At 42.4% G+C, this 26,974-nt stretch overlaps 1 protein-coding gene across 4 annotated transcripts in view; it reads left to right on the plus strand.

The window, feature by feature from the left end:
• The window catches only part of LOC101739626 (dnaJ homolog subfamily C member 13), a 468,160-nt gene that overhangs the window by 21,077 nt on the left and 420,109 nt on the right, over nucleotides 1-26,974 (plus strand). Inside the window, exons 21-38 of one of the 4 annotated variants that reach the window (XM_062674099.1) lie at nucleotides 3,301-3,452; nucleotides 4,223-4,424; nucleotides 5,309-5,497; nucleotides 5,868-6,003; nucleotides 7,036-7,220; nucleotides 7,728-7,919; nucleotides 8,965-9,144; nucleotides 9,765-9,926; nucleotides 11,673-11,891; nucleotides 12,754-12,886; nucleotides 13,919-14,182; nucleotides 15,355-15,467; nucleotides 16,293-16,465; nucleotides 17,499-17,718; nucleotides 18,155-18,322; nucleotides 18,809-18,955; nucleotides 20,000-20,222; nucleotides 21,670-21,770. In XM_062674099.1, coding sequence (XP_062530083.1) covers nucleotides 3,301-3,452; nucleotides 4,223-4,424; nucleotides 5,309-5,497; nucleotides 5,868-6,003; nucleotides 7,036-7,220; nucleotides 7,728-7,919; nucleotides 8,965-9,144; nucleotides 9,765-9,926; nucleotides 11,673-11,891; nucleotides 12,754-12,886; nucleotides 13,919-14,182; nucleotides 15,355-15,467; nucleotides 16,293-16,465; nucleotides 17,499-17,718; nucleotides 18,155-18,322; nucleotides 18,809-18,955; nucleotides 20,000-20,222; nucleotides 21,670-21,743 — 3,132 coding nt within the window. In that variant the 3' untranslated portion in view covers nucleotides 21,744-21,770. Of the gene's footprint in view, nucleotides 1-3,300; nucleotides 3,453-4,222; nucleotides 4,425-5,308; nucleotides 5,498-5,867; nucleotides 6,004-7,035; nucleotides 7,221-7,727; nucleotides 7,920-8,964; nucleotides 9,145-9,764; nucleotides 9,927-11,672; nucleotides 11,892-12,753; nucleotides 12,887-13,918; nucleotides 14,183-15,354; nucleotides 15,468-16,292; nucleotides 16,466-17,498; nucleotides 17,719-18,154; nucleotides 18,323-18,808; nucleotides 18,956-19,999; nucleotides 20,223-21,669; nucleotides 26,859-26,974 lie in introns of those variants that run through there. The other 3 variants (XM_062674100.1, XM_012694281.4, XM_038017572.2) reach the window with 3 other exon arrangements.

Raw genomic sequence — 26,974 nt, forward strand, 5'->3', positions numbered from 1 at the left:
GTCGCTTAGACGGGAGTGGACTTCGCGTTGTAGACGACGCATCCGAATCCGGTTTGAATGCGTGGGAAGCCGATCGTAGGCCCGGATTGCCGCGTTCCTAACTCTTAAGAGATTCCTAAGTTCGGAGGATAGTCTGATGCGGTGGAAGCTGTCCTCCACATCGACTTCTTTTGAAGATCTAATGATCGCGGAAGAGATGTGATCGGTAATGATGTTTATGGATTCGACGGTGTCCTCGGGGGATAGATTCGAATCCGGGCCGTAAGGGAGGATTGGCGGAGCGGCTTCGGCTAGGCACGTGCCCAGCTTATTCCAATCCACCATGGTCCTCGTAACAGTGACTGGGTTGTGAGGGCGACCGAGCTGCATAAGGACAGGTCGGTGGTCTGAGTCGAGCTCTGACAGTGCTTCGATGGAACGTAAGCGCAGAGTTACGTTCCTAAGCAATGCCAGGTCTATAGTGCTCGGACGGAGCGCGATGTTATACGGATAACATGTTGGAGTTGGGGGACCGACTACTTCAAAAGTGAGGTCGTCTATAAACGCGTCGAGACGCCTACCGTTAACGTTCGTACGATGGCAGTTCCACCTAGTGTGGTGGCAATTTAAATCGCCTGCCAGGATGACGGAGTCTCCCATGCCGAACAGTGACTCGATGTCACTGCTCAGGAGGGGCTTGTCCGGGGGGAGATAAACGGATGCGATGACGATCGGCTGGTGTCCCGTCAGCGAGATACGGCACACTGACGCCTCGATATGTAAGAGCGAGGGAGTATCGAGAGGGACAACGTGCAGGGCCCGCCTATAGTAAATGGCAGTCCCGCCTTTGGAGGCGGTGAGTCTGTCATTCCTAACCATGACGTAATTCGCGAGTTTCGGATCACGACGCGAGGGCTTCAGACAGGTCTCCTGCACTAGCAGAATATCTACAAGATTGTCGCGGAGGAATTCGTAAATTTGATCGCGTTGTCGCGCGAGTCCGTTAGCATTGTAGAATGCTAACGTAATGGAATACGGTTTTTCTCTACCTTTTTGCGCCATTGATTACCGGTAAAGAATTTTTATAACGTGCGAGACACGGACTCGTAGACGTCCATGTGATCGAAAGCGGCCGCGAGCCGCTGTTCGGGGGTTACCGACCTACGGATAGCATCTGCGAACGATCGCAGACGGTCGAAGTTTACCGCGGTAACGAAGTCGCGCACGAGCGCGAAGTCGTTGACGACTGAGGGTTGCGGGGGGCGGTACGCGGGCGCGGGGCGAGGTGCGAGTAGGGGCTGAGGCGCGGGACGTGTCGCAGGCGGGAGCTGGGGTACGTTTTGTGTTCCCTCCTTCGTATACGGCAGCGGTTTTTTCCACGCCGAGACGGTGGGAACCGCAGCCGGTACGAAGGCTGGTTTCGGCACTGAAGGCGCCGAAGTCTTTGGGTCGACGGTTCGGGGGGCTGGGTGGTTCGGGCGTTTACGCGGAGCCCTAGGACATCCGCGATAGTTTGCCGGGTGCCCTTGCTTAAGGCATAGGACACAGCTTGGGGGTTCCGTCGCGGTTTCCCTAACACGCGAACATTCTGTGGTTGCGTGATCGCCGAGGCATTTCACGCAGCGGGGGCGCGCGTGGCAATTACGCGCTGAGTGGCCATAGAGCTGGCACCTGTGGCACTGCCCGGGAGTACCACGTTTATGGGGGGCTTCGATGGTGACCCCGGAGAGGCCGCATATCGTTTTGAGACATGAGATTCTTTTCTTTGCCTCCGGGGTTGATTCTAGCGCGACGAGAATCATATTGTACGGCTGTCTGCCGCGTCCGCTGTGCATCCGGTGCACACTAACTATTGGGAGGGACTGACCGATCAGATCCTCCTTTACGTAGTCTATGTCGAGTTCCTTGGGGACTCCGCGTATCACTACGCGGAGTTCGCGGTCCTCCTGAAGAGCGTAGGTGTGATAACCTATGTTCTCCTTTCGGAGGTAAGCAGAGAGGGCCCTATGGTCGCCCGGCGTTGCGACCTTAATCTGAATACCATGCGCGACGTTACGCGCATGGGTATAATTAATTTTGTTGGCCTGAAGGGCCTGGGATACGCGATTCCACGCTGACTTCTCTTGGAGTATCAGCGGGGGCGGGACAACTGTTTTAGGCGCGGGCGCGGTTTTTGGGTGCGGCGGTGGGGTTACGCGGCGGGCGGAGTCCGACTCCGGCGTCACGACTACCTGCGGTCGGGAGGCGGTCGCGGACTTGGTTTGCTTCGTCATGGAGCTCCGGGACTCCACGACGCGAGTACGCTTTTTACCGCGCGTTACAGTTTGGAACCCATCCGAGGTTCCGGGTTGAGGGCTAGTCGCGGACTCGAAGTCCATCTCCGATTCGGTATCGGAGCCTGAACTAGACGCTATTGAGGTCGCGACGGACGAAACTGACGTGATTGACGCGGGCGCGGGGGAAGCGGGGGCGGGGGGCGTTAGACGCTACGGCGGCGGCGTGCGTACGTGCGCTTGAACACGGACCGGCGGCGGGGCACGCGAGGCATGCCTGCGAGGCATGTTTGGCGACAGCGGCGAGAGATGCGGGGGGAGAATATTTACCAAATGAAGCCCTATAGGCTTCGAATTCGGGCGCGATTGTCGGATATTTTTCCCGAATGAAGTCGATGAAAATTTTTTCCTCCATCTTTACGTGATTTTCGCCCGGGGGGGGGCGGCCCCGGGACTTAAACACGCGCTCGCCTTGCGGCGAGGCCCCTGCGTCGGTAACACTAAATTGGCCGAAGCGATTCTAGGAATTTTAGAAATTTTAGTGAATAGAATAGAATTAGAGTGAATAGAACCACTGCACAGTTCCCGGGCGGCAATGCCTTGCAATTAGGCGCAGGTACAAATTCCGAGAAACACTTGGGCCACAGATGTGTCACGAACAATGATCTATTATCACCGGTAGTCACTTCCGACAAAACAATGAGCACGTCCACGCGCGTCGGTTGCTCAAATCGGAATGAACTAAGCGCTAGATAGTACGGCGGTATTTATAGGGCTTGGCACACGTCAGCGTGTTTACAAGTTTTTAAAGTATTGAAATTACAATAAAAGGGACTGTTTAACATTAATTTCTCATCTTAACAAACACAGAGTAATTAGTTGATGACCAGATAATCCGATTATCACATTGAATCATTATTATTTTTACAATAGGTAGGTAAATAGTCATATTTGCGCCGACATATACGTTTTTTAAATAAAAATAAAGTAATTAATTAGTTGTTTCCAAAATACATAAAATCGTAATACACTAAATTTAAACTTTTAGAGCACGTCCGACATCATGCAGCGTTCGATATTAGGTCAGCTGCTGCCGGAAGCAATGGTCTGCTATCTGGAGAATCACGGAGCAGAGAAGTTCGCTCAGATATTCCTGGGAGAATGGGACACTCCAGAAGCCATTTGGAACAATGAAATGAGGTACGTAATTATTGTTCACTTGAAAAATTAAATAGGAGGTTTAAATTAATAAATTAATTCAACTATAATTTAAGCTAGACCTGAACTCTTGTCGTTCATGTTCCTTCCATCAGATGTTAAGATAGTTTAGTGGATCAGAAACATATGGAATGACGTCATCGGATATGACAAGCTGGTCACGTTTGTGCCATGTTTGGTTATGCCTATTTTGTTCCCATTTTGAAGGGCGAGGCAGATTTGTAGTAGTGAGTGAGATCTTACGATCGTTCGACATCCGGTGAATAATTAAGGTAACAGTAGACTTTAGAACAGTCTCTTATATGTCGATCTTGATAGAGTTTGATAAAGCTTTGTCTAATTCTGCTGCGACCCAGTGGTGAGTTACAAGTCCAAGGGCACGTTTTGGCAGAAACGCGAGGAGTGAAGTTGTGTGATTTGTTTTATTTTGTCTATTTAGTGTTTCTTCAGGCTCAAATGCGTAATAACGGTGGTTTATTAAGTGCTTAGTATCTGTGAAAGTGCACAAATGTGGGAAAATAAAACAAAGCCGCTGAACGTAACTTCTCGGGATCCTCCAAAAATTCCACTGAAAAAGTCTCAGTAAATGACCACCACATTTCATTTCATAATATCATTTTTCATATAAAAAAGTTTTGATTAAAGTAAGACTTGACTTAAAGGTCTTAATTACCAGGTCATAAAATCCCTTAAAAAAAAAGTATGTCCACGGCCGTGAGCTCGTAGTGAGTGCGTGTGTGTGTGTGCAACAGACGGATGTTGATAATGAAAGTATCGGCGCACATCGGCGAGTTCACGCCGCGGCTGCGTGCGCACGTGGCGGCGCGCTACCCCTACCTCGCGATACCGGCGCTGCGCTACCCGCAGCTGGACGCCGAGCTGTTCTGCAACATGTTCTACCTCAGGCATCTGTGCGACAACACCAGGTTCCCAGATTGGCCGATACCTGATCCGGTGAATACCACTTTTCATTTATATATCGAGAGGGTAAAGGCTATATTTGTTTAAAGCTTTACTTTTGCAACTTCACAGGAGAGTTATTTGATGTTTAAAATTTGGAAAAAATATAACAAAAATTACTTCGTCAGCTATTTGAATCGAGTAAACTTAATTGAATTTCAATTAAAAACATCGCAATGTTGATGCTAATACCAAATAAAGCGCACCTTTAATTACAAAGATAAATGTTGCGCATTAAGCGAAATTTCGCTCAAACCACAACAATACCCTTCACCCCTCAATATACATTTTTAAGACGTGTAAAAATTTTTATCACCAAATTAGGATCTACACACGTTAGATTGGGAATACATTATATACAGCTAGTAAATAAAAATAAAAAAATAGAAAAAAAAATACACAGTAAATGAAACTTTCTAAACACGATAAGGTGACAACGAAAAACGTTGCTCTTCACGACATTATGTAGTTTCAGCTTTTTACGTACATAAATATTTTTAAATTCGAGTTGCAATAAAATACCTCTGTGTATCATCACTAAAAAGAGATTAATTTCAAAAAAAGTACTTGGCAGTATAGGCTATACCTCCTTTGCCTGTCCAAGTAGACCAAACAAAAGAATGACGAGTAAATATAACAAATTATTGTATTTCATATATTTAATGCCAAACACAGGTAAGTCTGACAAGGTCCTAGCTGTAATTGTAATCATATTTGGAACGTATCGATAAAGGGAAGATCTTATATCGAGCAAGTGTAATTATTCGTTACATGTATTAAACAGATATAAACATTTCTTGACAATGTCGATAGCGCGTTTCAGATATGTGTGAAATATCTACTTTCTCCTAGCTCATAATCGTAATGTATTGGAACAGGTGGGGCTCTTGAAGGGTGTTCTCGAGGCATGGCGGCGTGAAGTTGAGAAGAAGCCGGCCGCCATGAGTGCGACGCAAGCGCTGGGCGTGCTGGGCCTGCCGCCCGACACCAGCGACGACGCCGTCGTGCGGAGGGCTTATTATCGACTGGCTCAGCAGCACCATCCAGATAAAAACCCTGAAGGAAGGGTGCGTATATTCTTACTAAAAACAACTTACTGGTGGTAGGACCTCTTATGAGTCCGCGCGGGTAGGTACCACCACCCTGCCTATTTCGGCCGTGAAGCAGTAATGCGTTTCGGTTTGAAGAGTGGGCCAGCCGTTGTAACTATACTTGAGACCTTAGAACTTATATCTCAAGGTGGGTGGCGCATTTACGTTGTAGATGTCTAAGGGTTCCAGTAACCACTTAACACCAGGTGGGCTGTGAGCTCGTCTAACCACCTAAGCAATAAAAAATAATAATAATATACTGAATAGAGTATAGACTGTGCGATATTTACAATTCGATAGTTGGGTAGTTGAAATGCTCATTTGTTAATTTATTTATTTTATCTAGGATCGTTTCGAGGCTGTAAATCAGGCGTACGAATTTCTGTGCAGCAGAAACGTGTGGACGGGAGACGGACCGAACACAAACAACATTGTACTTATATTGAGGACTCAAACTATACTTTTCCAAAGATATTCAGAAGGTGTGTCTTAATTTTTATTATTGTTTTTTTTTGTTCCAATATATTCAATGGTAGGGTAAGGGGCTATTTCAGTTTCGTGCGGACTCGTAGATGAGCTCACGGGCTTAGAGGGAATTTGCCAACACCAGCCCTAGTAAGGGAAGTGCTTGGCAAAATCTACCACCGGACCGGAATAGCGACCCGCTGAGACAATCAAATGAACACTTGACGCCAGAGGGGCCTAGAGCTCCTAAAGGCATTTTCTCATAATTAAATTCTTGGAAAGATACCACAAAGAATTCCAATTATATAATAATTACAAATAAAAAAAAATCGTTTTATCAGATTTTATCTTTGTTTTTAAAACAGTATAAGTACATAGAATCAAATGACAACTCTTTGTCAGTTTTCATTTGCGGTTCACAAAAAGTAGAAATAACTCCGCTCATGAATATTGTCTTGCGCCAACTCTAGATATGAGATTATTTATTTCGTGTATCGGCGGCGGATATTGTCCTTTTCAAAAACACGTCCTTACGGATCCATCAGATCCAATAACCCTGGCATTAGACGCCTTTAGTTCTAACACTAGGAGAAGGCTTAGAGGACCTTGGTAATCGTACTCGTCGAAATCGGCAAAGAGTTCGATTGCAAGCTAACCTAAACATCAGCCCGCTGAGTATCCCGCCTGATTTTCTCAGCGGGACGGGATTCCGATCCGGTATTAGTTTCATTCGCGAAGCAGCTGCTTTTGAGTTGTTAGGTCTCCTTTCAAATCAAATCAATTTTTTTTTATTCAACATAAATGAAAGTACATACTTATTGAACGTCAAAAAAACTACCGCCAATTCACAAAAACTAGCCTCCGTCCTGAGAAGAATTGGCAAGAAACTCAGCGGGCGAGTCTTTTTTTTTTTAAATATTAGTTTTTTTTTTAATATTAGATTTTTTTGAATATTCATTTTTACAATGAGTATTATAACGTAACAATTATTGCAATCCTTCAATCGTAAAAAATAACATTTTAAAAATGTAATTGTTTTAACTTGTCAGTGTTGGCGCCGTACAAGTACGCGGGCTACCCGCAGCTGCTCCGCACGGCTCGGCTGGAGGCGGGCGCCGAGCAGCTGTTCGGTGCAGGCGGCGCCTTGCTGCCCGCCGCCTGCGAGCTCGCGCACGCCACGCTCTGCTGCTCCGCGCTCAACGCCGAGGAGCTGCGCCGCGAGCAAGGCCTAGAGGTGGGCACGACGCGACGCCTTATCGATATCGACATGTTCCCATATCGACCTGATTGTGACGTATCTGGTCACTTAGATTAGTGGATGACTTCCAAAGCTTCTGTCGTAAGGGTTACCAGAACTCATAGTCGTCGTAAAAACATATGTCGGCTTAGTGTATGAAAAACGGAATTGTGCCAAATTACTCACAGCTATGCTACCTTCAATCCGAAATGGATGAGCGGTACAAATCTGGTCCAGCCTCACAGAAATCGCATGCCTTAAGAAAACTGGTGGTAGGACTTCTTGTGAGTCCGCATGGGTAGGTACCACCGCCCTGCTTGTTTCTGCCGTGAAGCAGTAATGCATTTCGGTTTAAGGGGTGAGGCAGCCGTTGTAACTATACTGAGACCTTGGGTGGCGACATTTATGTTGTGGATGTCTATGGGCTCCAGTAACCACTTAACATCAGGTAGGCTGTGAGCTCGTAGACCTAAATCATAAAGAGAATGTCGATTTGTTGTTCAGGTTTTACAAGAGGCGCTGGCCCGGTGCGTGCCGCTGCTGGGCTCGGCGACGTCGGCGCAGGACCCGCTGGCGGCGGTGTGCGCACACTGCGCGCGCTGCTTCGCCGTGGCCGCCACGTTCCCGGCCTGCCGCGAGCGCTGCGCCCTCATGACGCAGCTCTGCATGGACATCGTGCCGCTACTCAAACGACCGGTATTTACAGGTTTATTTGTTGCCTCACACTTTCAATTTGTAGTAGTTGATGACGTCAGCCAACACCGGATAGATATTTGTGCCGACAGACACCAAAACCTATTTGTACAGAGATCTATATACAGCCGGTACGGCATCATATGTCCAATTAATGCACAACGAACTACTGCTACAGACGGATAATAGGAAAATTAAGTACTAGTAGCTGAGGGATTTCGTTAATGACATTATAATGACATATTATTTTGCATTGCACTGTCTAGGATTTAGTAAAAACCCATTAACCCATTAACCCATAGACATAGCCCATTGAGTTTTTCGCCGGATCTTCTGAGTGGTTCGCGTTTCCGATCCGGCGGTAGGTTCTGCGAACTACTGCTCTTGCTAGGGTCAGTATTAGCAACCCTCCGCTTTCAGCCCCGTGAGCTCACCCACACGTCAAGAAGCTGAAATAGCCTCTCAAGGCTATCAGCATAAACTTAGGCCAACCAGACGAGATAATAAACGTAAACAAGCTTACCGTTACTGAGTTACATTGCGATAGCGAGGGATTATTATTTCTGTCCTTATCACTCGTACGCGCAGTTATGACGTCAGTTGGTCGACAACAGCTGTCGTTGTGTGTTTCATGGTACAGGAAAGCACTGAGTACCGCAGTTGTCAACGTTTGGTCCGCCATTTTGTGAACAAGTTCATTCCTGTTTGGATTGTGTGGATCGTGTTATAAAAGTCGAGGACAATTTTTATAGCAATATTGACAACATGATTGATAATACAATAGATAGTTTTATCATAAACACAGCTGACGCGGACTCTTCCGACGAATCATCTTTGTCTAGTACAGATGACAGCGATTAAAATTCGAACTTTTTAATAATTTATTTAAATAAAAATGTTTTTTACTTCTGAAACTTTGTTTACATTTTTTATCACGTCTGGTTGGCCTTACTTTAGGTAAGAATAAAATAAAAGTAAAAACTGTAATAACAATGTATCTGAGTCTTTATTCTCGAAGTAAGGAATTCATAAGTGATCGATGTCGTAGAACCTGGGGGACACTGCGTGCGCGGGCGCGGAGGCGGCGGGCGCGCTGGCGGCGGACGCGCGGTGCCGGGCGCAGTTCGCGCGCGCCGGCCTGCTGCACGCGCTGCTGCCCGCCGCGCTGCAGTACGACTACACGCTCGCCGAGTCCGGCCTCGACACCGACGTCAAGGCCAACAAACAGGTGCGCGCCTCTCTCCGCTCAACGACCGCGATTTGCTAAGGGGAATTAGTCGGCTTACTGGTGGTAGGACCTCTTGTGAGTCCGCACGGGTAGTGTCGTGGCGTGCAATCTCTTTGACAGGACATAAGACCTACAACGACTAGACATAAATACAGACAGAGACTTGACAAGAATTCGAAAATAAATGGAACGAGGGCGTACGTGGCCAGCGGCACGCGGTACCTTTTTTGACTTCCTTAAAGACGGATACAGAGACGAAAAAGAACGAATTGATGTTCAATTAGTCTTCGACTATTCAAGCAGGTACCACCGTCCTGCTTATTTCTGCCGTGAAGCAGTAACGCGTTTCGTTTTGAAGAGTGGGGCAGCCGTTGTAACTATACTGAGACCTTAGAACTTATAACTCAAGGTGGGTGGCGCATTTACGTTGTACATGTTTATGGGATCCAGTAACCATGTTAATGTTTCGAAATAAGATTTATCTAACTTTCTCAATCATTTGTTTTTGTGGTGTTAAAGTGATAAATTATCCAGGCGTGTTTTATGGCAAGCAAGAATAGTTTTTAATTTTATTAATTTTAAGTTTAAATTTAAATAACTAAGATTATTAATTAAAACAGGAGATATCGAATCAACTAGCGAAGAAGTGCGTGATAGCCTTGGCGGCGATGTACGGGCCGCACGAGGAGCCGGCGCCGGACGACGAGCGCATCCGCGACGCGCTGCACGTGCTGCTGACCCCGCACCTCTGCGGCAGACTCGCCGAGCCCGACCAGCACGAGGCACGTGGAACTCTGTCAATCCATATCGTTATTGTTGAAATAGAAGTTGTGGCCTAAAGTATAAGACGGCCGGTGCATTCGTATCGAGCGATGCGAGTGTGCCGGTGCTCGAATCTCGCTGGCTGATACATTTTTTTCTAATGAAATACGTACTTAACAAATTTTCACTTTTTTTCCTACCTATGCTGATAGCCTTAAGAGGCCATTTCAGCTTCGCCTTAACATGTAGGTTACACGAACTCTAGCAAGAATAGAAGAGCCGTGCTTCGTAGAATCTACCGCCGGATCGGAAACGCGACCGACTGAGAAGATCGGACAATGTTCACTAATGACTTCTACAGTGAAGGAGTAACATCGTGTAATAGAAATCAAACCCTCAAAATTTATAATTTTCGCAATGAAGCCCACACGGGTAGGGATCACCAACCTGGGTATTTCTGCCGTGAAACTAATGCGTTTCGGATTGAAGGGTCGAGCAGCCGTTGTACTATAAAAATTGAGACTTTGAACTCATATCTCAAGGTGGGTGGCAGCACTTACATTGTTGTTATCCACGAGCTCCGGTGACCATTTAACACCAGGTTGGCCGTGAGCTCGTCCAATTATCTAAGCAATAAGAATAACTGATTTCAGCGTTATAAAAAATATCATCAATGTCTCGATGTGATTCAAAAACTAGATCCTTGTTAAAACTAAACCACATCACAAAGGCCAGCTCAAACAAACAATCGTTACAATCGGTTCATTTAGTAAATAGTTCTGAGGTAACACATAAAAATATAGTTGAATTGATAAGCCCTCCTTTTTTTAAAGTCTGCTAAAAATTATTGATACGACTTTAGATCCAGATTATTTTTTTCGTGATCTAACACTTAACCTTCTCTTCTTTATTCTATTTTTTTATATTCAATACTGTTGCACTTTTACTCTTCACTTCCAAAACTTGTTTATTATAATAATTAAAAATTAATTGACATCTTTTTACACCTTTCGCATTTAACCGTCTTCCTTTTTTCTGTCATTCTCTTATCCCTTTCTTACCGTTTTCTCTCACTCACATCTTAACGCTCCGTTCTACACTTTTTTCATACGTTCCGTTCTTACCCATCCTACATATTGTTACGCGCTGGGGTTCGGGATAAATAAAAGTTCTACCGAATTACTAATGTAATACTTTATTCACACACAACACACTAAAACACTCAACAAACACTTTAAAATTCTCAATTCGCTTTTTCCGCTTCGCTTCAGGTGATCTGTTCGCTGTTTCGCTTCGAATAATTCCGCTTAATAACTGACCGCGTGCCATCTCTGCAACGCTTTTATAGTCGATACCACATCCCTAGGATTATCGAGAATATTCCACACATCTCTAGTATTGTGTTTCCGCTATCTGACAATAAATGGCGTTACGTACAATACTTCTCGAGCGTTCTAGGTGCTACTAGATCCTTCGATATTTGTTCGAATATTCAGCGATAGATGGCGTTACTCTTACCGGCGTAACAATATTTATACTCTACCTATATATACATACTATTGGATAGTGCTTAGTTAGTAGTCCCGTGCGCTGGTCCGATCAGATTAAGACGACTTTGGACTCCAGCATCAACGTCGCTATCCACTACGCGGAGGACATGAATGAATGGAGGAACATAGTCCTAACAAAAGTGCTCCTTAAAGGTCACGACCCTCAGCACTGAGGAATACGACGCACAGAGTGCTTAGTTTTGATTTCGCTTGCAGCTCCTAAAGACTCTAACGTCGAACTGGCACACTCCGTACCTGGTGTGGGACAACAGCACGCGAGCCGAACTACAAGACGTGCTGCAGAACACCAGGGCCAACTACGAGGAGGAGGGGCCGCTGATAGCGCCCTTCACGTACTCGGCACACGCGGGCCTTCTGTCGGTCGGCGGAGTCTACATTGACATATACAACGAACAGCCTGACTTTCCTATTGAGGTAAGTACGTACGTGCGGATTACTATCTTTTTTTTCTACCTAAGCTGAGAGCCATGAGAGGCTATTTCAGCGTAACCTTAACCAGTAGGTGAGCTCACGGGGCTCAAACCTGACCACTTTGCTAACACAAACCCTAGCAAGAGCCGTGCTTCGCAGAATCTACCACCGGATCGGAAACGCGACCCACTGAGAAGATCCGGCGAGAAACTCAGTGGGCTGTGTCTGAGGGTTAATTTACTCGTCGAGCCCTTCGTCGCAAGCGACGGGTTCGACGAGAATGATGACCGGAACATTACTAGCACTGATGTTCAGCTCCACTGTTGGGCCCACGGTCGTAGATTCGAACAGTTTTGTTAGCACTTTGTCTAAATGTATGGTAACTATATACATATTATATATATATATTTAAACGTATGTATATCAGTCTTCAGTTCCAATAGTAATAATAATTCCTAGTTTGGGACAAGATGACCTTGTGTGATTCGTCGCCGGCTATGAAATTAAGTATTAAAGTAGGAGATTATGGTTGCAGTATAAATTATGAAGTAAATATCTTCAATTATTTATTTAGAATGTGTTAAATAAAAAGGTAAAACGAAAAAAAGTAAAGATCACCTTTATGGAAATGAAAAGATAATAATTGCATATTAAATGTCGATGTTCCATTATAATTCTAAATCGAAAAAGGTAGTTTCTAATCACAAAGTTTTCTTTGATATTTAAATATGTACTATTAATATTATTTTATGTCATGTAAGATATTTTAATACGTCAATTTTTTTTTGTCGTCTTGCTTTTTTCTTTTAATAATATATTTTAATTAAAAAGGTGTATTGTATTATTATAATATTTTAATTTTCAGAACCCACAACAGTTCATATTGGATCTGCTGAAATTCGTTCGGGAAGAAGTTAAAGGCGACATGACCTTGGAGCGAGTGGAGCACATAACACATGCTTTGACAGCACTCTCTAATGTCATTATTAAAAATCCAGGTATTCACAATATATGTATTGGCAACACTGCCTATTTGTGTTTTAACTCTCATAAGGACTCGCATCCAGGGCCGTAAAACAATCTCAAAAAAAAAAGAGTGTTTTAACTAAAATTTGTGATAAATTTTGATATGTTTATTATTACTATGTTATAATTTCAAAATATGTTAGAGGAAGACTGAAAGTGGCACCTCTGACGGAGAAGTTGAGAAGTGCGCGTTTGGGACGGTATGGACGTGTGATGAGACTAAAATAAGGTTGGTAAGAGAGTGTTAACTATGAACGTGGAAGGATATAGAGGAAGAGGCAGACCTAAGAAGAAATGGATGGATTGCGTGAAAGACGATATGTGTAAGAGGGGAGTGAGTGAAGATATGGTGTATGATAGAGGAATATGGAAGGAGAAAACATGTTGCGCCGACCCCGGGTGACTGGGAGAAGGACAGAAGAATGATGTTATAATTTCAAAATATTAATTTATAAAAGTTGATTAAAATTCGATTTTTTATAGCTTTTATTAAGTAACATCATAAAATATTTTTTTTAAACAAAAAAGATTTTGCTCTGAATATGATTTTAGAAAAGAATAAAAAGATTTTGCTCTGAATATGATTTTAGAAAAGAATTTTTTTTCCCTCCGGGCGGAAAGTGTCAATTTTCGTCCCGCTGTGCTAAACAAAGTTGCCGCATTCCGCCTTTGTCGGACAAAAAAATAGTATACAGCCCTTGGAAAGTAAAAAAGTAAACCTTAGATTACATGTTTGTCGACCTCGGCTTCCTTCGGCCTTATCTTATTTTTATTCCCAAGGGGTTTGGGGAGGTTTAGACGACAAAGGGAAGATTTTCCACCGAGCGGGTCATATTTGCTCGGTAGACCGACGGTCCGAATGTTGTCGTTCGGAACTTGTATATATGTAAGCTTGTCTTGAAAATGCCGTAAGCGAGATTCAGGCATCAGTCAAATATCATGAGTTGTATGATGATGGCTATCGCCACAAGGGGTGCAATATACTATTATTTTATTTGTTTCAGGCGTCGAAATAAACTGCATCGGTCAGTTCGGTTTGATATTCGGCATGTTGTCGGGGCGCGGGCGGCCGCGACTACAGGACGCTGCGCTGCGGACGGTGCGCGCGGCGGCCGGCACGCGCGAGTGCGTGGACGACATCGCCGCCAGCTGCGTGCTCGGACACCTGCTCGCCGCGCTGCCAGAGCGCCCGACGCGCCCGGACGCGCTGCCCGCGCTCGCCGCGCTGCTCGCCAACACCGCGCTCGTCAAGGAGGCGCTCAACAAAGGTACAGAACATTCGAATACAGAAGCCGGGAATATGGAATGGTAACTTATTTACATATAATGGGATTATTATAGGGGATACGTTCCTAGGTGACAAAATAAAAACATATAATACATAATAAGGTCTATTACAACTATGCCTAAAGTATGTTTTTAGCTGGGGCTAGAACTGGGTTCTTTTTTATTTCTAGTCTGGATTATTTCTGAACCACATAATGTAAGGCAAACGAATTTACTGATGATAGGACCTCTTGTGAGTCCGTGCACGTAGGTGCCATCACCGCCCTGCCTATTTCTGCCGTGAAGCTGTAATGAGTTTCGGTTTGAAGGGTGGGGCAGCCGTTGTAACTATACTGAGACCTTAGAACTCATATCTCAAGGTGGGTGGCGGCATTTGCGTTGTAGATGTCTATGGGCTCTAGTAACCACTTAACACCAGGCGGGCTATGAGCTCGTCCACCTATCTATGCAATAAAAAAAAGCAGGAACGATGCCTCACCGTCCACGCGTTACAATAAAAGCTCTTTATTCGTGGCATATCGATACAGAAGCCGTGAATATGGAATGGTAATTTACATTTCTTCTTTTTTCCACCTTATCCTACTAGGTGGAGTCGGCACAGTTATTTTTTCTCTTCCTTTCTCTTCTATCAGCCGTCATCTCAACACTCACTTCTTTCTCTCTCATATCGTCATTCACACACTCCATTCGATCGACCTCTTCCCCCTCTACCTTGCACTACCATTAGCATACGTCTTCTAGTCACATGCATCTTCTCTCTACGCATCACATGTCCATATACCACACTAATGCTAATTTACTTAAATGGCATTATAGGAGATACATTCGTAGGTGACAAAATAAAAACATACTTTAGGCATAGTTGTAATAATAAGGTTTATTTTAATTTTTTATTAGTTCATTTGACGACGCGTTTACAAAGGATATTTGATCGGATACCTACATATTGGTATCCTTTTTATCAATGTGTATGTACCGATGTACCGATCAGATTCGCGAATAGTGAAAGCGCGAACGATATAAGTGTCAATAAGCAGCTTTTAATGTATTGGGTAGTTACCATCTGTTATCGTAAGTTAGAGCCTATAAAAATAACAATATAAATTTTGAACCACTGTCTGCGTTGTGAATCATCATTTATCCGTGTCTCCAGGTGCCGTGATATACCTACTGGATCTGTTCTGCAACAGTAAAGCGCCGGAGACGCGCGAAGCCGCCGTCGAACTCTTAGCGAGGATGATGGCAGACAAATTACACGGACCTAAGGTGAAAACTGCTTAGAAAATACAAGATACGCGCTATTTTGCGGTAGGCAGCGGCTTGGCTATGCCCCTGGCATTGCTGAAGTCCATGGGTGACGGTAACCACTCACCATCAGGTGGGCCGTATGCTCGTCTGCCTACAAGGGCAATAAAAAAAAAAGATACTATAGATTTTTTTTTTGTTATAAATTGTGTAAATTTATTACAATTTAACTTTTGCAACCTGTTCATTACACTTTGATAATTAATAAAATAAATGTGCGTGTCAGATTCAACTCGCGACTTGAGTTTACTTATAAAGCGTGATTGATCTTGTATAGTAAATAGTACAAACAGGACAACATTATATTAAATAAATTCATCTTTTATCTTACACACACCGAAACCATGCAATCATGTTTAATATTTATTTATTTTAATCCAATAAATTAAAAGGCTATGAGTTTTTAGCGCCCCTAATTGCCGGGTTGAAGTTTATTTGCTCTCTGTCTCCGTGTTTGATATCTGTACAACTGAACGCATAAAATGACTTGTTGCACATCAATCTCTGGTTTCAGTAATTTTTCGCGCAATTTGTGTCTATTCGATTATCGATTCGATTTATCGATTTAGTAAATTATTATTTTTATTTATTGGGCACACAATACACATTACATTAGGAAATTAGTAAATAACAACAAATAAGAAATTTTACCATGTGCACACGACTAAACAAGACAGATGTGTTGAGTTTGTACACAACGTTTTTTTTTTTAAATGTCTTCCCTCAGTTCTTTTTGCCACACACAACGTTCGTGACAAGTACAGGACGGAACGATATTGTGTTCAGGTCCGCTTGGCGATATCTCGGTACGTGCCGGGCGTGTTCGCGGAGGCGATGCGCGAGTCGGGCCCCGCCAGCGCCGTGCACATGTACGACGCCGCGCATGAGCACCCCGAGCTCGTGTGGAGCGATGACGTCAGGCAGCGACTCGCCGAACACATCGCGCTACTCAAAGACAGGTCCCGACATTTACATCGCCACTTTCCTACCTAGCTGAGAGCCTTGAGAGGCTATTTCAGCGTAACCTTAACTAGTAGGTGAGCTCACAGGGCTCAAACCTGACGAAGTTGCTAACACGAACCCTAGCAAGAGCCGTGCTTCGCAGAATCGTACCACCGGATCGGAAACGCGACCCACTGAGAAGATCCGGTGAGAAACTCAGTGGGCTGTGTCTGAGGGTTAATTTACTTGCGACGAAGGGCTCGACGAGTATGATGACCAGTGCTTGAGGTACCTAAAAGCACCGTTTGTGGATCGGGAGGTTACGAAATGACGTGTTTTGGGCGACGTCGACTGCTTTCCATTCTGTCCGCAGGAATCGGGAATGTAGTTACCGGCGGCCGCGATGAGAGGGTTCTCGTGTCGTGCCGCTTTATCGAAGTGGCGCCAAATGACGCGCCACAAACCGTTCTTTGCTACAAGATTCCTTATGTTAACAATTTTGTCGAGTCATATCTAATCGATCCTCTGATTTTAACACTGAGACGTCGTTCAAAATAGTTTTCATGTTACCTAACTCATGCATCAGCTCGCTGAGTTTCTCGCGGATCTCCTCAGCGGGTCGCGATTCCGATCCGATAGCAGATTCATTCGCGAAGCAACTGCTCTTGAGTTGTTAGGTTGCCTTCGGAGGCGCTCGGGCAGCCGTTAGCAAATCCCACACCTCCTGGCTGAGCCTTTGCTCGCCCAGCTGTCCTGGTGAAACTGGAAAGGCCTCAGGGCCAACAGTAATCCTTCAATAATAAAAAAAAAACTTTTCATGTTGCTTACATAGGGTAGGAACAGTTATTCTTCTTCAACCCGTGTCCACCCAATGCTGAGTGCAGGTCTTATCGAATGTACCCCTTCTTTCCGGTCTCTTGCCTTTCGCATCCAGTCCCTACCGACCACTTTAACCAGGTCATCAGTCGACGTCTAGTACGAGGTCTCCACTCCAGTGGAATTAATTTGATTCAATGGAGGCCATAACATTATTTTTGTAACAAAATACAGACATCAAGCGAGACAGGCCCTCGACCCGAACGCGACGTTCGAGGACCGCGAGGTGGCGGCGGGCGAGCAGGCCTGGGCGCCGCCCGGCGAGGTGCTGGTGGGCGGGGTGTACCTCAAGCTCTATCTGCAGCACCCCTCCTGGAACCTGCGCAGCCCCAAGCGGTTCCTGCAGGACCTGCTCGCGGAGACCGTCGCCGCCTTACAGAAGGACTCCTCACAGGTACAGCTGAGCGTTTTTGTGACTTGGAACTTGTCTTTAATATTTACAACACTAAATAGCTGAAAATATGTAGTTGAAATTTGCAGTTTATTTTCGTCTTTTCAACAGTGTTGTCTAGTGTTCAAATGTGTCGTGACACAGATATTTGCATTGTCGTTTGAATGTGTGTTATTTAAATTTTTTTAAATGTACAAAGTTGGCAAGGTGTCTAATACAGTGAGTTCTAAAACTTACCTTCTTTTTTATGCTCTTATCCCACTGTGCTAGGTTGTGTGTATTTCTCCATTTGTTAGGCTAATATTTATAGGAGCGTTGGACTCCCTACACCAGATAATAATGTTAATTTTAAATGCCCTGCGAAGCGGACGGGTACAGCTAGTAACTTAAAAGGCTTCGAGAGCTAACTACGATTTCTTCTATTATCGTGTGCGTACAGGGCAGCAGAGGGGAGCTGTGCGCGCAGGCGCTGGTGGTGCTGCTGCGGTCCCGGCCCGCGCTCAGCGAGGCCTGCGCGCAGCTGGGCGAGCTGCCGCGCCTCACCAACATGCTGCCCTCCTGCCCCCTGCACATCGTCCCGGTGCTGGCCGCCGTCGCAGACACGCAGGTACTCCACGCTTGCTGAGAATGTGGAGTCTTCATAATTGCTCCGACTGTGTGTCATTGAATTCTCAGCTGTATTTTGAAGTCCACGGTGCGTTTCCAGAGATCTTTTTTACCACGTACCATCCGGCTATGGAATGAGCTCCCCTCTACGCTGTTTCCCAAGCGCTATGAGATGTCCTCCTTCAAACGAGGCTTGTGATGAGCGACGGTAACCACTCACCATCAGGCAGGCCGAATGCTCGTCTGCCTATACGGCAATAAAAAAAATTTAAAAAAAGTCGTAAGGATGACATTAGCATCACAACAAGAACGTAGAGAGGAGAAAAAAATACCATTCTCTGAGTCGTAAAGCTTTCCCATCATTAGTCGAAAGACCGATCACAGGTTCATCCAAGGTCCTGGCGTCCTCGTCCTCCTTGCTATACCTTCCAGTTCACAACCTTCAAAAAAAGTCGTTTTACCGAAAATTCGTGTGTTATTTTTTCAGGCGTGTGTGATGGCGCTGACCCAGACCGACATAATGATCGGCATGAAGACCGCCGTGAAGTCGTGTCCCGAGGTGGTGGGCTCCGCGTGCGAGACGCTCTCCTCCATCTTCAGTAGCAACGTCAACACGGACCGCCTCGTGCTGCAGGTACCGCCGCGTCCCCATAGGAGCCGCTTGGAGCACTCTCCGGTCCATAAACCGGATCTGTTGTTTGGAATATGTATATGTCGCAGTTTTACTGGTGGTAGGACCTCTTGTGAGTCCGCACGGGTAGGTACGACCATCCTGCCTATTTCTGTCATGAAACTGAATAAACTCTGCCGTTTTGATACAAAACAAAGGAGTAGCCATTGTGTCACTAAAGAAATTCAGAGAGCGAATGCATTAAAACACATTTCTCTTCGACATATGAGTCGACTATTATCAAAGCCGGCAATCTGACTTTTGGACAATTATTGGTAAATCAGAAAAACGAATTATTGACTTTGTATTCCATTGGCAGTCACAAAACTCTTCGGAACGACATCTTATATAAATAACAGGTTAACTATTAACCTTTATTTAATGCAGGTTTTGAACCGTATTCTTTGAAGGAGACGATTATATTCAAATCAATCTGTATTGAAATATCAATAACATTTTTTGTCCAAATGCACAGATCGCCACCTTTGATAATAGACGACTCATATGTACTATAATTTGCAGGTAAGTACAACAAATGCCTCATAACATAACAATGTCTCACCACCGGTAATGACGTTGCGCCCATGTAACATGCTCACCGCCTTAGCCGGGCTATGACTTATGACCCAAATTGCACCGATAAAATAATTCTACTATAGTTGATTTCGCGTTACATTGCGGATTAATTATTTTTTTTTATTATTTTTTTGTTTATATGGGTGGACGAGCTCACAGCCCACCTGGTGTTAAGTGATTACTGGAGCCCATAGACATCTACAACGTAAATGCGCCACCCTCGCCCACCTTGAGATATAAGTTCTAAGGTCTCAGGTATAGTTACAACGGCTGCCCCACGCTTCAAACCGAAACGCATTACTGCTTCACGGCAGAAATAAGCAGGCAGAAATAAAGATAAAGTAAAATTCCATGCTACTATTACCGTTCGCGTCTCATCCGATTGTACAAATGTATGCAGATATGTGTGTAGTTAGTGCGTGTTGTCGGCAGGCACTGGAATGCTCTCTGGTGAGCTCGCTGCTGTCGCTGCTGGAGTCGCGCGTGGAGGGCGGGTGCGCGGCGCGGCTGGTGGCGGCGCTGCAGGGCATGGCGCGCTCGCCGGCGCACGGACAGCGGGTGCGGGCCGCGCTCGCCGCCTGCGCCGTCTGGCCGCAGTACTCCGCGCAGAGGCACGACCTCTTCATCGCGCCGCCCGACCGACACTCCATCGCCGGTACACGACTAACCCTCAAACCGACTAGTACATCCATGAAGCCGCGTATAGACGTCCAACAAGGCGAGACGTACAGATTGCAACTGCGGCCTATAAAAGAGAAAAAAAACGATTCGTAGTGAGGCGGTACTCGCAACGATCGTATTACGCGAATGCTCACGTTGAGCACACACGTCAACACAGCCCGAGGCATGCGAGACGAAGCATTCGCGACGCACGCCTTGCGATGTCTGTACGCGGATGAACACATGCAAATTAAGTTACACTCACACACCGCTGAAATCGGCGTCGTTGGTCGTCGACTATCGCCTCGACGACCCGTCGGTCGGGCGTCCTCGGAGTGGCGCCGCGTGTCTGGTTGTAGTGTTGACCGCGGGAACCCCCCTACTCTGACCGGGTTTTGACCCTGAGCGATGATCGGAAGAGTGCAGAGGAGTTGTTTAGTGCGGTAGAGTCCTAAAAACTTCGATGGGCCCGCGTTCTGCTGCCAACATCTGCAGATCGTCAATTCCCACATACCCCGCGCGCCCCCTAGGCGCGGAACTTCGTATGAGGTTCGACCCCCAAGTCCGAAAAAAACTTGAACCATTGAATTTTTTCAATATAATTAGCTTCAGAATTGTATATACTTTAATGTTATCTACAGTACAAGTCATTAAATATTATAGTTTGAAAAAATAATTAAAAATCGACTTCAAGGGTGAAAAACATCAAATAAACATGACAATTAAACTAGTCCGACGGTAAATAAAAAATAAAAAAACAAATAGAAAAGAACCTTTTCCAAATACACAAAAAACGTTTAACATAGTAGTATAAACGTAAAGAATAATACAGTTGAAGACGTCATCCTGTTTAAATTCGCTTAAAAATAAATAAATTGCTGTTATTCTACTCCTAGGGTAACCAGTGGGTTACGGTACCTAGGACTCTCACATGTTGTCTCCACTTCACCGTATGTTAATAAACTGTTAATCTATATATTAATACGTGAAGCAAAAACTTTGTACTCTGTTTTACGGAAACTGCGCGGACGGAGGAGTATGAAATTTCCTACACTTATAGAGAATATAGAGAAAGAGTGCAGAATGTTAATTTTTTTTTTAATTATGCATAAAAATACATTAAATCAATAAAAAAAACATTACACACACTACCGTATATTTGACACATACAAGCATGCATACTATTTGTTTATTGTCAAACTTTTCTTGTTCATAGTCTGTGGTCAAATTGAGAATAGATTAAATATTGTTTTTGTCTTTATTAATATTTGTCTAAAGTGTACATAGTCTTGGCGAGATCTGTGATTATAGAAGTATAAGAAGTCTTTGACAATAGAATCATAATAATGTACAAACTTATAGTTTCAATTAATTATAGTCGTAATTTGGACAACCAGGGGACCACTAGTAAACTACATATAAACAAATGGTTTCGTCCGCAGCAGCTCCGCACTCGGCCGGCTACCTGACGGCGCCGCCGCTCAACATCCCGGCGCAGCCGCCCCCCATCGACTGACCGGCGACTCCGCCCGCGCTCACGTACGTCGCTCTCTACCGCGTACAGACGACAACAAAACTGCAACAGTAGCGATGTTGATTACTTTACGGAATTATTTTTACTTCATAGATAGATTCTCAATATTTAAAACCATTATTAATTTGTTATAATATATGTTAAAAAATTATTAGTGTCACCGCTTGGATCTGTCCTCTGACGTCACAAGTGGCTATAATTTCCTTTCCCATAATTTCATAAAAACAAAACGAATGATACTAGATTAAACTATATTTATCTATGAATTGAGAATCATTCTGACAGAACATCAATATCCTTCATTCTATTTTCTACCTACGAATAAATATAGAAAGGACAGTATTTCACAACAAAAAAATACATTGAAATATGAAGTTTTTGTATAATGGCCTATAAACTATATTTAAGTTATCAATCAGTTACACGTTTTAATCGCACGAATTGAACAATGATAAGAAAGCATTTGAAATAAATACTATTAATGAGACTTAAATATTATGTAATTAATACTGTAACATGTACTGTTCATTAAAAAATCATAAAACCATTTTAATAATTTTAATCGAGATTGATAAAACGAAATAGTGTGTACATAGCTCGGTCAACGTTAATACAGTCTTGCAACGTTTAGTCTTGCATAGGAAATTCGCCTTATTAGCGTTCAATGGAGTCGAAACAGTTTGTAGTACATTGCGTATTAAAAAAATAAATATTTCGGTAACAATGTTCGTTCGTCGATGTTCCTACCACGTAACAAGACTGGTGGACTCCCCATTGGCTCCTACTACCTCATACATATAATGTAATGTATGAGAGCGAGTGTGGCATGTACTTCCTCAAACGAGGGTCGAGGAGCGTCCTCAGCAATCAGCCCCTGGCATTACTGATGTTCACGGGCGACGGTTTTCACGAAGCGACCCGTGCCTTTGAGAATTATCTGTACTCCTTGAAATCTGATGACTTTTCATCGAAATGGAATAGAAGATTTCAGAGTTAGTTTTGTCGTTAAAATAATAAGACAAACTGCCTGTCTGTTCAAATTAACGTATCCGTATCGTATTAATAAAATCCTAAAATACATAATAATACTGTACTGTTGTCTAGTAAATTGATAAAAAAATCCCAGTGACTGCTCTTTATCGAGTAAATTGAAATAATACGAGCTTTACTAACTCTATAACCATTAAATTACCTGATCATAAATACTATTATAAAAATTTCGTAAAAAAAAAGTATACATTCGTAACCGTATATTTGAAAATGGATAGGATTAAAAAAAACATACGCAATATATTAAATTATTTTAACAGATTGCAAAAAAATAAACAGATGAAGCCTAGATACAATCCAAGTTTATCGAATGAAAATAGTCTGCTAAAGTATGCCAAGTAATTCCAAGAGAAATTATTTATTTATCAGAGCTGGCAACTGCGGCCGTCTCGGATTTAATTATCCGGATGGTAGATTTAGTTATTCTTAATTAAGTGCCGATCTTCGCAATAGATGGGTACTATACGAAAGACAATATATATACATAACTTCAATATAAATGTACATAACGTCACCCTTCTAAACAATAAAAAATAATGTAATAAATGCATCTAAATTATTAGTTCAACATCAAGTCATAACAGTGAATATTTACCTACTACGCCTTGAATTTAATAGATTATGTTTAAATAATGGCGATAGTTTTTAGGCGACCTTTCCATATTATTAAAAAGGAACAATTTACGGGCACGCTTCAGAAACATCAGAAGTACTAATAAAAGAATTCAAACAAGTTTAAATTCTATTGAACGTGTTCTAAATTAAAGTAACCCTAATTGTATTATTAATGAAGAAAAAAATATTAATCTCAATATAATAATAATAATAATAGCTTTTTCAATGGAATAAAGTATTACCAGCCAAAGGTTTCCTTTTGCAATAATGTTAAGTTTTAATTTTTTAAATCTTTAATAGAATTAATTGCATGACTAGTAACTTGTAAAAAGAAAATTATTATATTGTTTAAAAATAATTGATCTCTCGATTCAAAAACAAAAAAGAAATCATTCCTAAAAATCGTTAATTTTAATGAAGTATATCACTCAATACTTATGTTTGTTGAAAATTGTATTTGTTTGAGAAAATATAAAGTTACCGTCATAACTTTAATATATTTTATGTTCAACTTTTTTTAAATTAGAATATCATTGCATAAAGTATTGTATGGGCCGTATTCTCGTTTGCCTGAAGAAAACATGAGAATTGAAACAAAATTGTTTATGGCTTAATGTAATGATTGCCTATGGTTCTTCAATAGATAGTAAAAAAAACAAATTGTGCTCGATTCTACGTACATGCTGTTAAAAAATAAGTACATTCTATCCTTAAATCGCTTAGATCAGATTCTATCATAAAAAATGCTTTTTTTTTTTTTTGTTTCAATCACGTATTAAACTAATGTGATAGTAGAATTCGCACTTTTATACCGCTTAGATATAAATTAAGAAATTCTAACGAACATGAGGATCCCTTTAGGAACCTAGTAGTAATTTTAGTGGTAAATATGAAGTAAAGTTTGATTACAAAGCAGCCGAGTGAACGTTTTGAATATATCTTTTTTTAATTTAATTTCATTTAAGGGAGCCGCATTTCGTTCCCTATATCTATATATTTCGCATCCATCTGCGACGCATCTCGAGATGTCGAAGGTGTCATATCTCCCTGGTTTCAAGAATCTTGTCCCAGGCATTCAGTCCCTGAATATCTTCGCCTATTCTAATCTCACTCTTGTATTTCTCAAGGTGTGCCGGGATGCTTGAACCTTCCGCAATTATTGTAAAAGACTTGCGTCCATTATCCCAGTAGGAACGGTATATTCGCTCCTCTCCAAAAGCGTAATCAACCATGGCCGATGCGGTAATTCTCGGTTATATAGCGTCGTATGAGCTAAGGTCGGTTCCAATTGCTAATATACTTGCTGGTGACTGCAGCGATTGTATCGCAGGTGTCAACTAGACGGAGCTCAGTTGTCGAGCCACTCCCAGTAGTCCAATGAGAGGGGTCGATTGTTTTACATTTGACATCTACAACGTAAATGCGCCACCCACCTTGAGATTAAGTTCTAAGGTCTCAGTATAGTTACAACGGCTTAAACCAAATACTTCGCCTTAATAAATAGTCCTTCACTCCTCGATAAGATGCAAAGCGGTCACCGATAAACGTGGACGCTGCATCGTGAACACTGCCAGTCAATTTGGACACGTCTCATGCACAATATCGTTGAAACCTTGTGCATTTAATTCAATATTGAAAAGATCAGTGTACATTGGTGATTGTTTGGTTTTCAGTATTTTCTTGTCGACGGTCGCTGTTCTGTGTTAATTCTTATGGTTACACAAGAATAGGGGTTTGAAATTTGAAAAATTGTGTTCATTTTAAACGCCGTCATATATAAAACTTTTTTTGAAGTGAAACTTCTTTAGAATCGCTTTGATTTCAAACTCGATGAAACGAAAAAATAAGTCCATAGAGACACAAACACAAAAATGCATAGGATTTAGCCGACGAGAGAATGAGATAGAACACATTAGACGTTCTCGGTCTCCTCTTTGTGCGACTCTTCGTAGCATCCCCACTATCGTCTACTTGATATTGTCCATATGTATGCTCCTGTGCAGTGGGATAGTCAGTATATCTATATCTTATTTTTTCACTTCTACCGTGTGTGATTTGCACACACACACATACAATTTTTTTTTTAAATTCATTTTTTTTGCATGATTGACTGTAAACTCGAATGATGATTTTAGCGACCCCATAACTTAATTAATTAATAACTGACTTTGAGGAGGCCTTCGACATGTTTAATGGGTTCCTGCCAAACATTAGTGAGGATAAATAAACATTAAATAACTATTTACTTTGTATTTTAGCAGGAAATAAAAGGCTTTTTATTTTATTTTTATGTAACTAATAATTGAATTAAACGAAAAGTTATTCATATAAGCTAGAGCTTGCCTACTTAAAATATCATGAGATATTAAAAATGATGCGGATTTGGATATAGAAAAAAAAAGTTACGAATTTCGTGTGGTAATTGAAATAAACGAAAAAAAGTTTTTACGTCATATCATAGACTAAGGAATTTGTCGGCGGAGTTATAAACAATGCGTTCTAAAATGCGAGTTATGAAAGTGTTTTCTTACCAACTAATTAAATTTTGTAAGCCAAGGATTATGTAATGGCTTTTACGTTTACGAGTATTATTTCATGCTAGATGAAGAATATGATTTATTTTTCGTTCGCCTATGTGAGTATAGTACTATATAAGTACCTATTGTGGGTTTGGTGATTTTTATTCAACCAATGATCAATAAATGTTATGATTTTTGAACGTAAATGGAAATTTCAGTGTATATTACTAGGAGACTACAAACTGAAAAAAAAATGTGTGCGTGTACTAGTGTACACACGTAAGAAGTGAAACTTCTTTATGGCCTTATTTTTCGAAAAATGATCTACATGCAACTTTCTAGAAATTGGTTAAATAAAGTTAAATTAGATAAAGTTTAAACAAAAGGATTTTATTATCATAGACATGAATACAAAAAAGTTAAATTAGATAAAGTTTAAACAAAAGGATTTTATTATCATAGACATGAATACAAAAAAGATGGCGCGTAACGGAAAAATGTGACGCGTAACCGAAAAATGTGACGGTAAATTTTTTTCCAACGCCGATAAGGAAGTTTCACTTAAATAATAAACTAAAGTCTACTAAATAAAATATCTAAATTTGTACCAATTTTTTTTACGTCGACATTTAGGGTATAAAGATATCGTTTATTAAAAAAAAATCTATTCGCTTAAGAAATTCAAAAGCTTAACTCATTTTTTACGGAGAGTACCGTGTAAAGAAATGAAACTATGTATGTAATCGATATAAATTAGTGTTGTATGATAAAAAATTCCTGATGCGGAACATGTACAATGGCGCCGTAAGGCTGTGTGGGCACCGCATGATAGAGGCGGATATTTTTATATTTAGCTCATAAGATAAAACTGTATTATATAACATGAAGTTAATATATTGTATGGATCATGAAATGTGTTGTTTTGATTTCATCACCCGCCCTTGAAGTGATGCGAATTCTATTAGGTACAAAAGTCTGACTTCGATCTCTGGGAGTTCGAAAAACAAACAAAAAAATGTTTTCAAAATG

Source organism: Bombyx mori, chromosome 19, assembly GCF_030269925.1.
Source record: "Bombyx mori chromosome 19, ASM3026992v2".
NCBI lineage: Eukaryota > Metazoa > Arthropoda > Insecta > Lepidoptera > Bombycidae > Bombyx > Bombyx mori.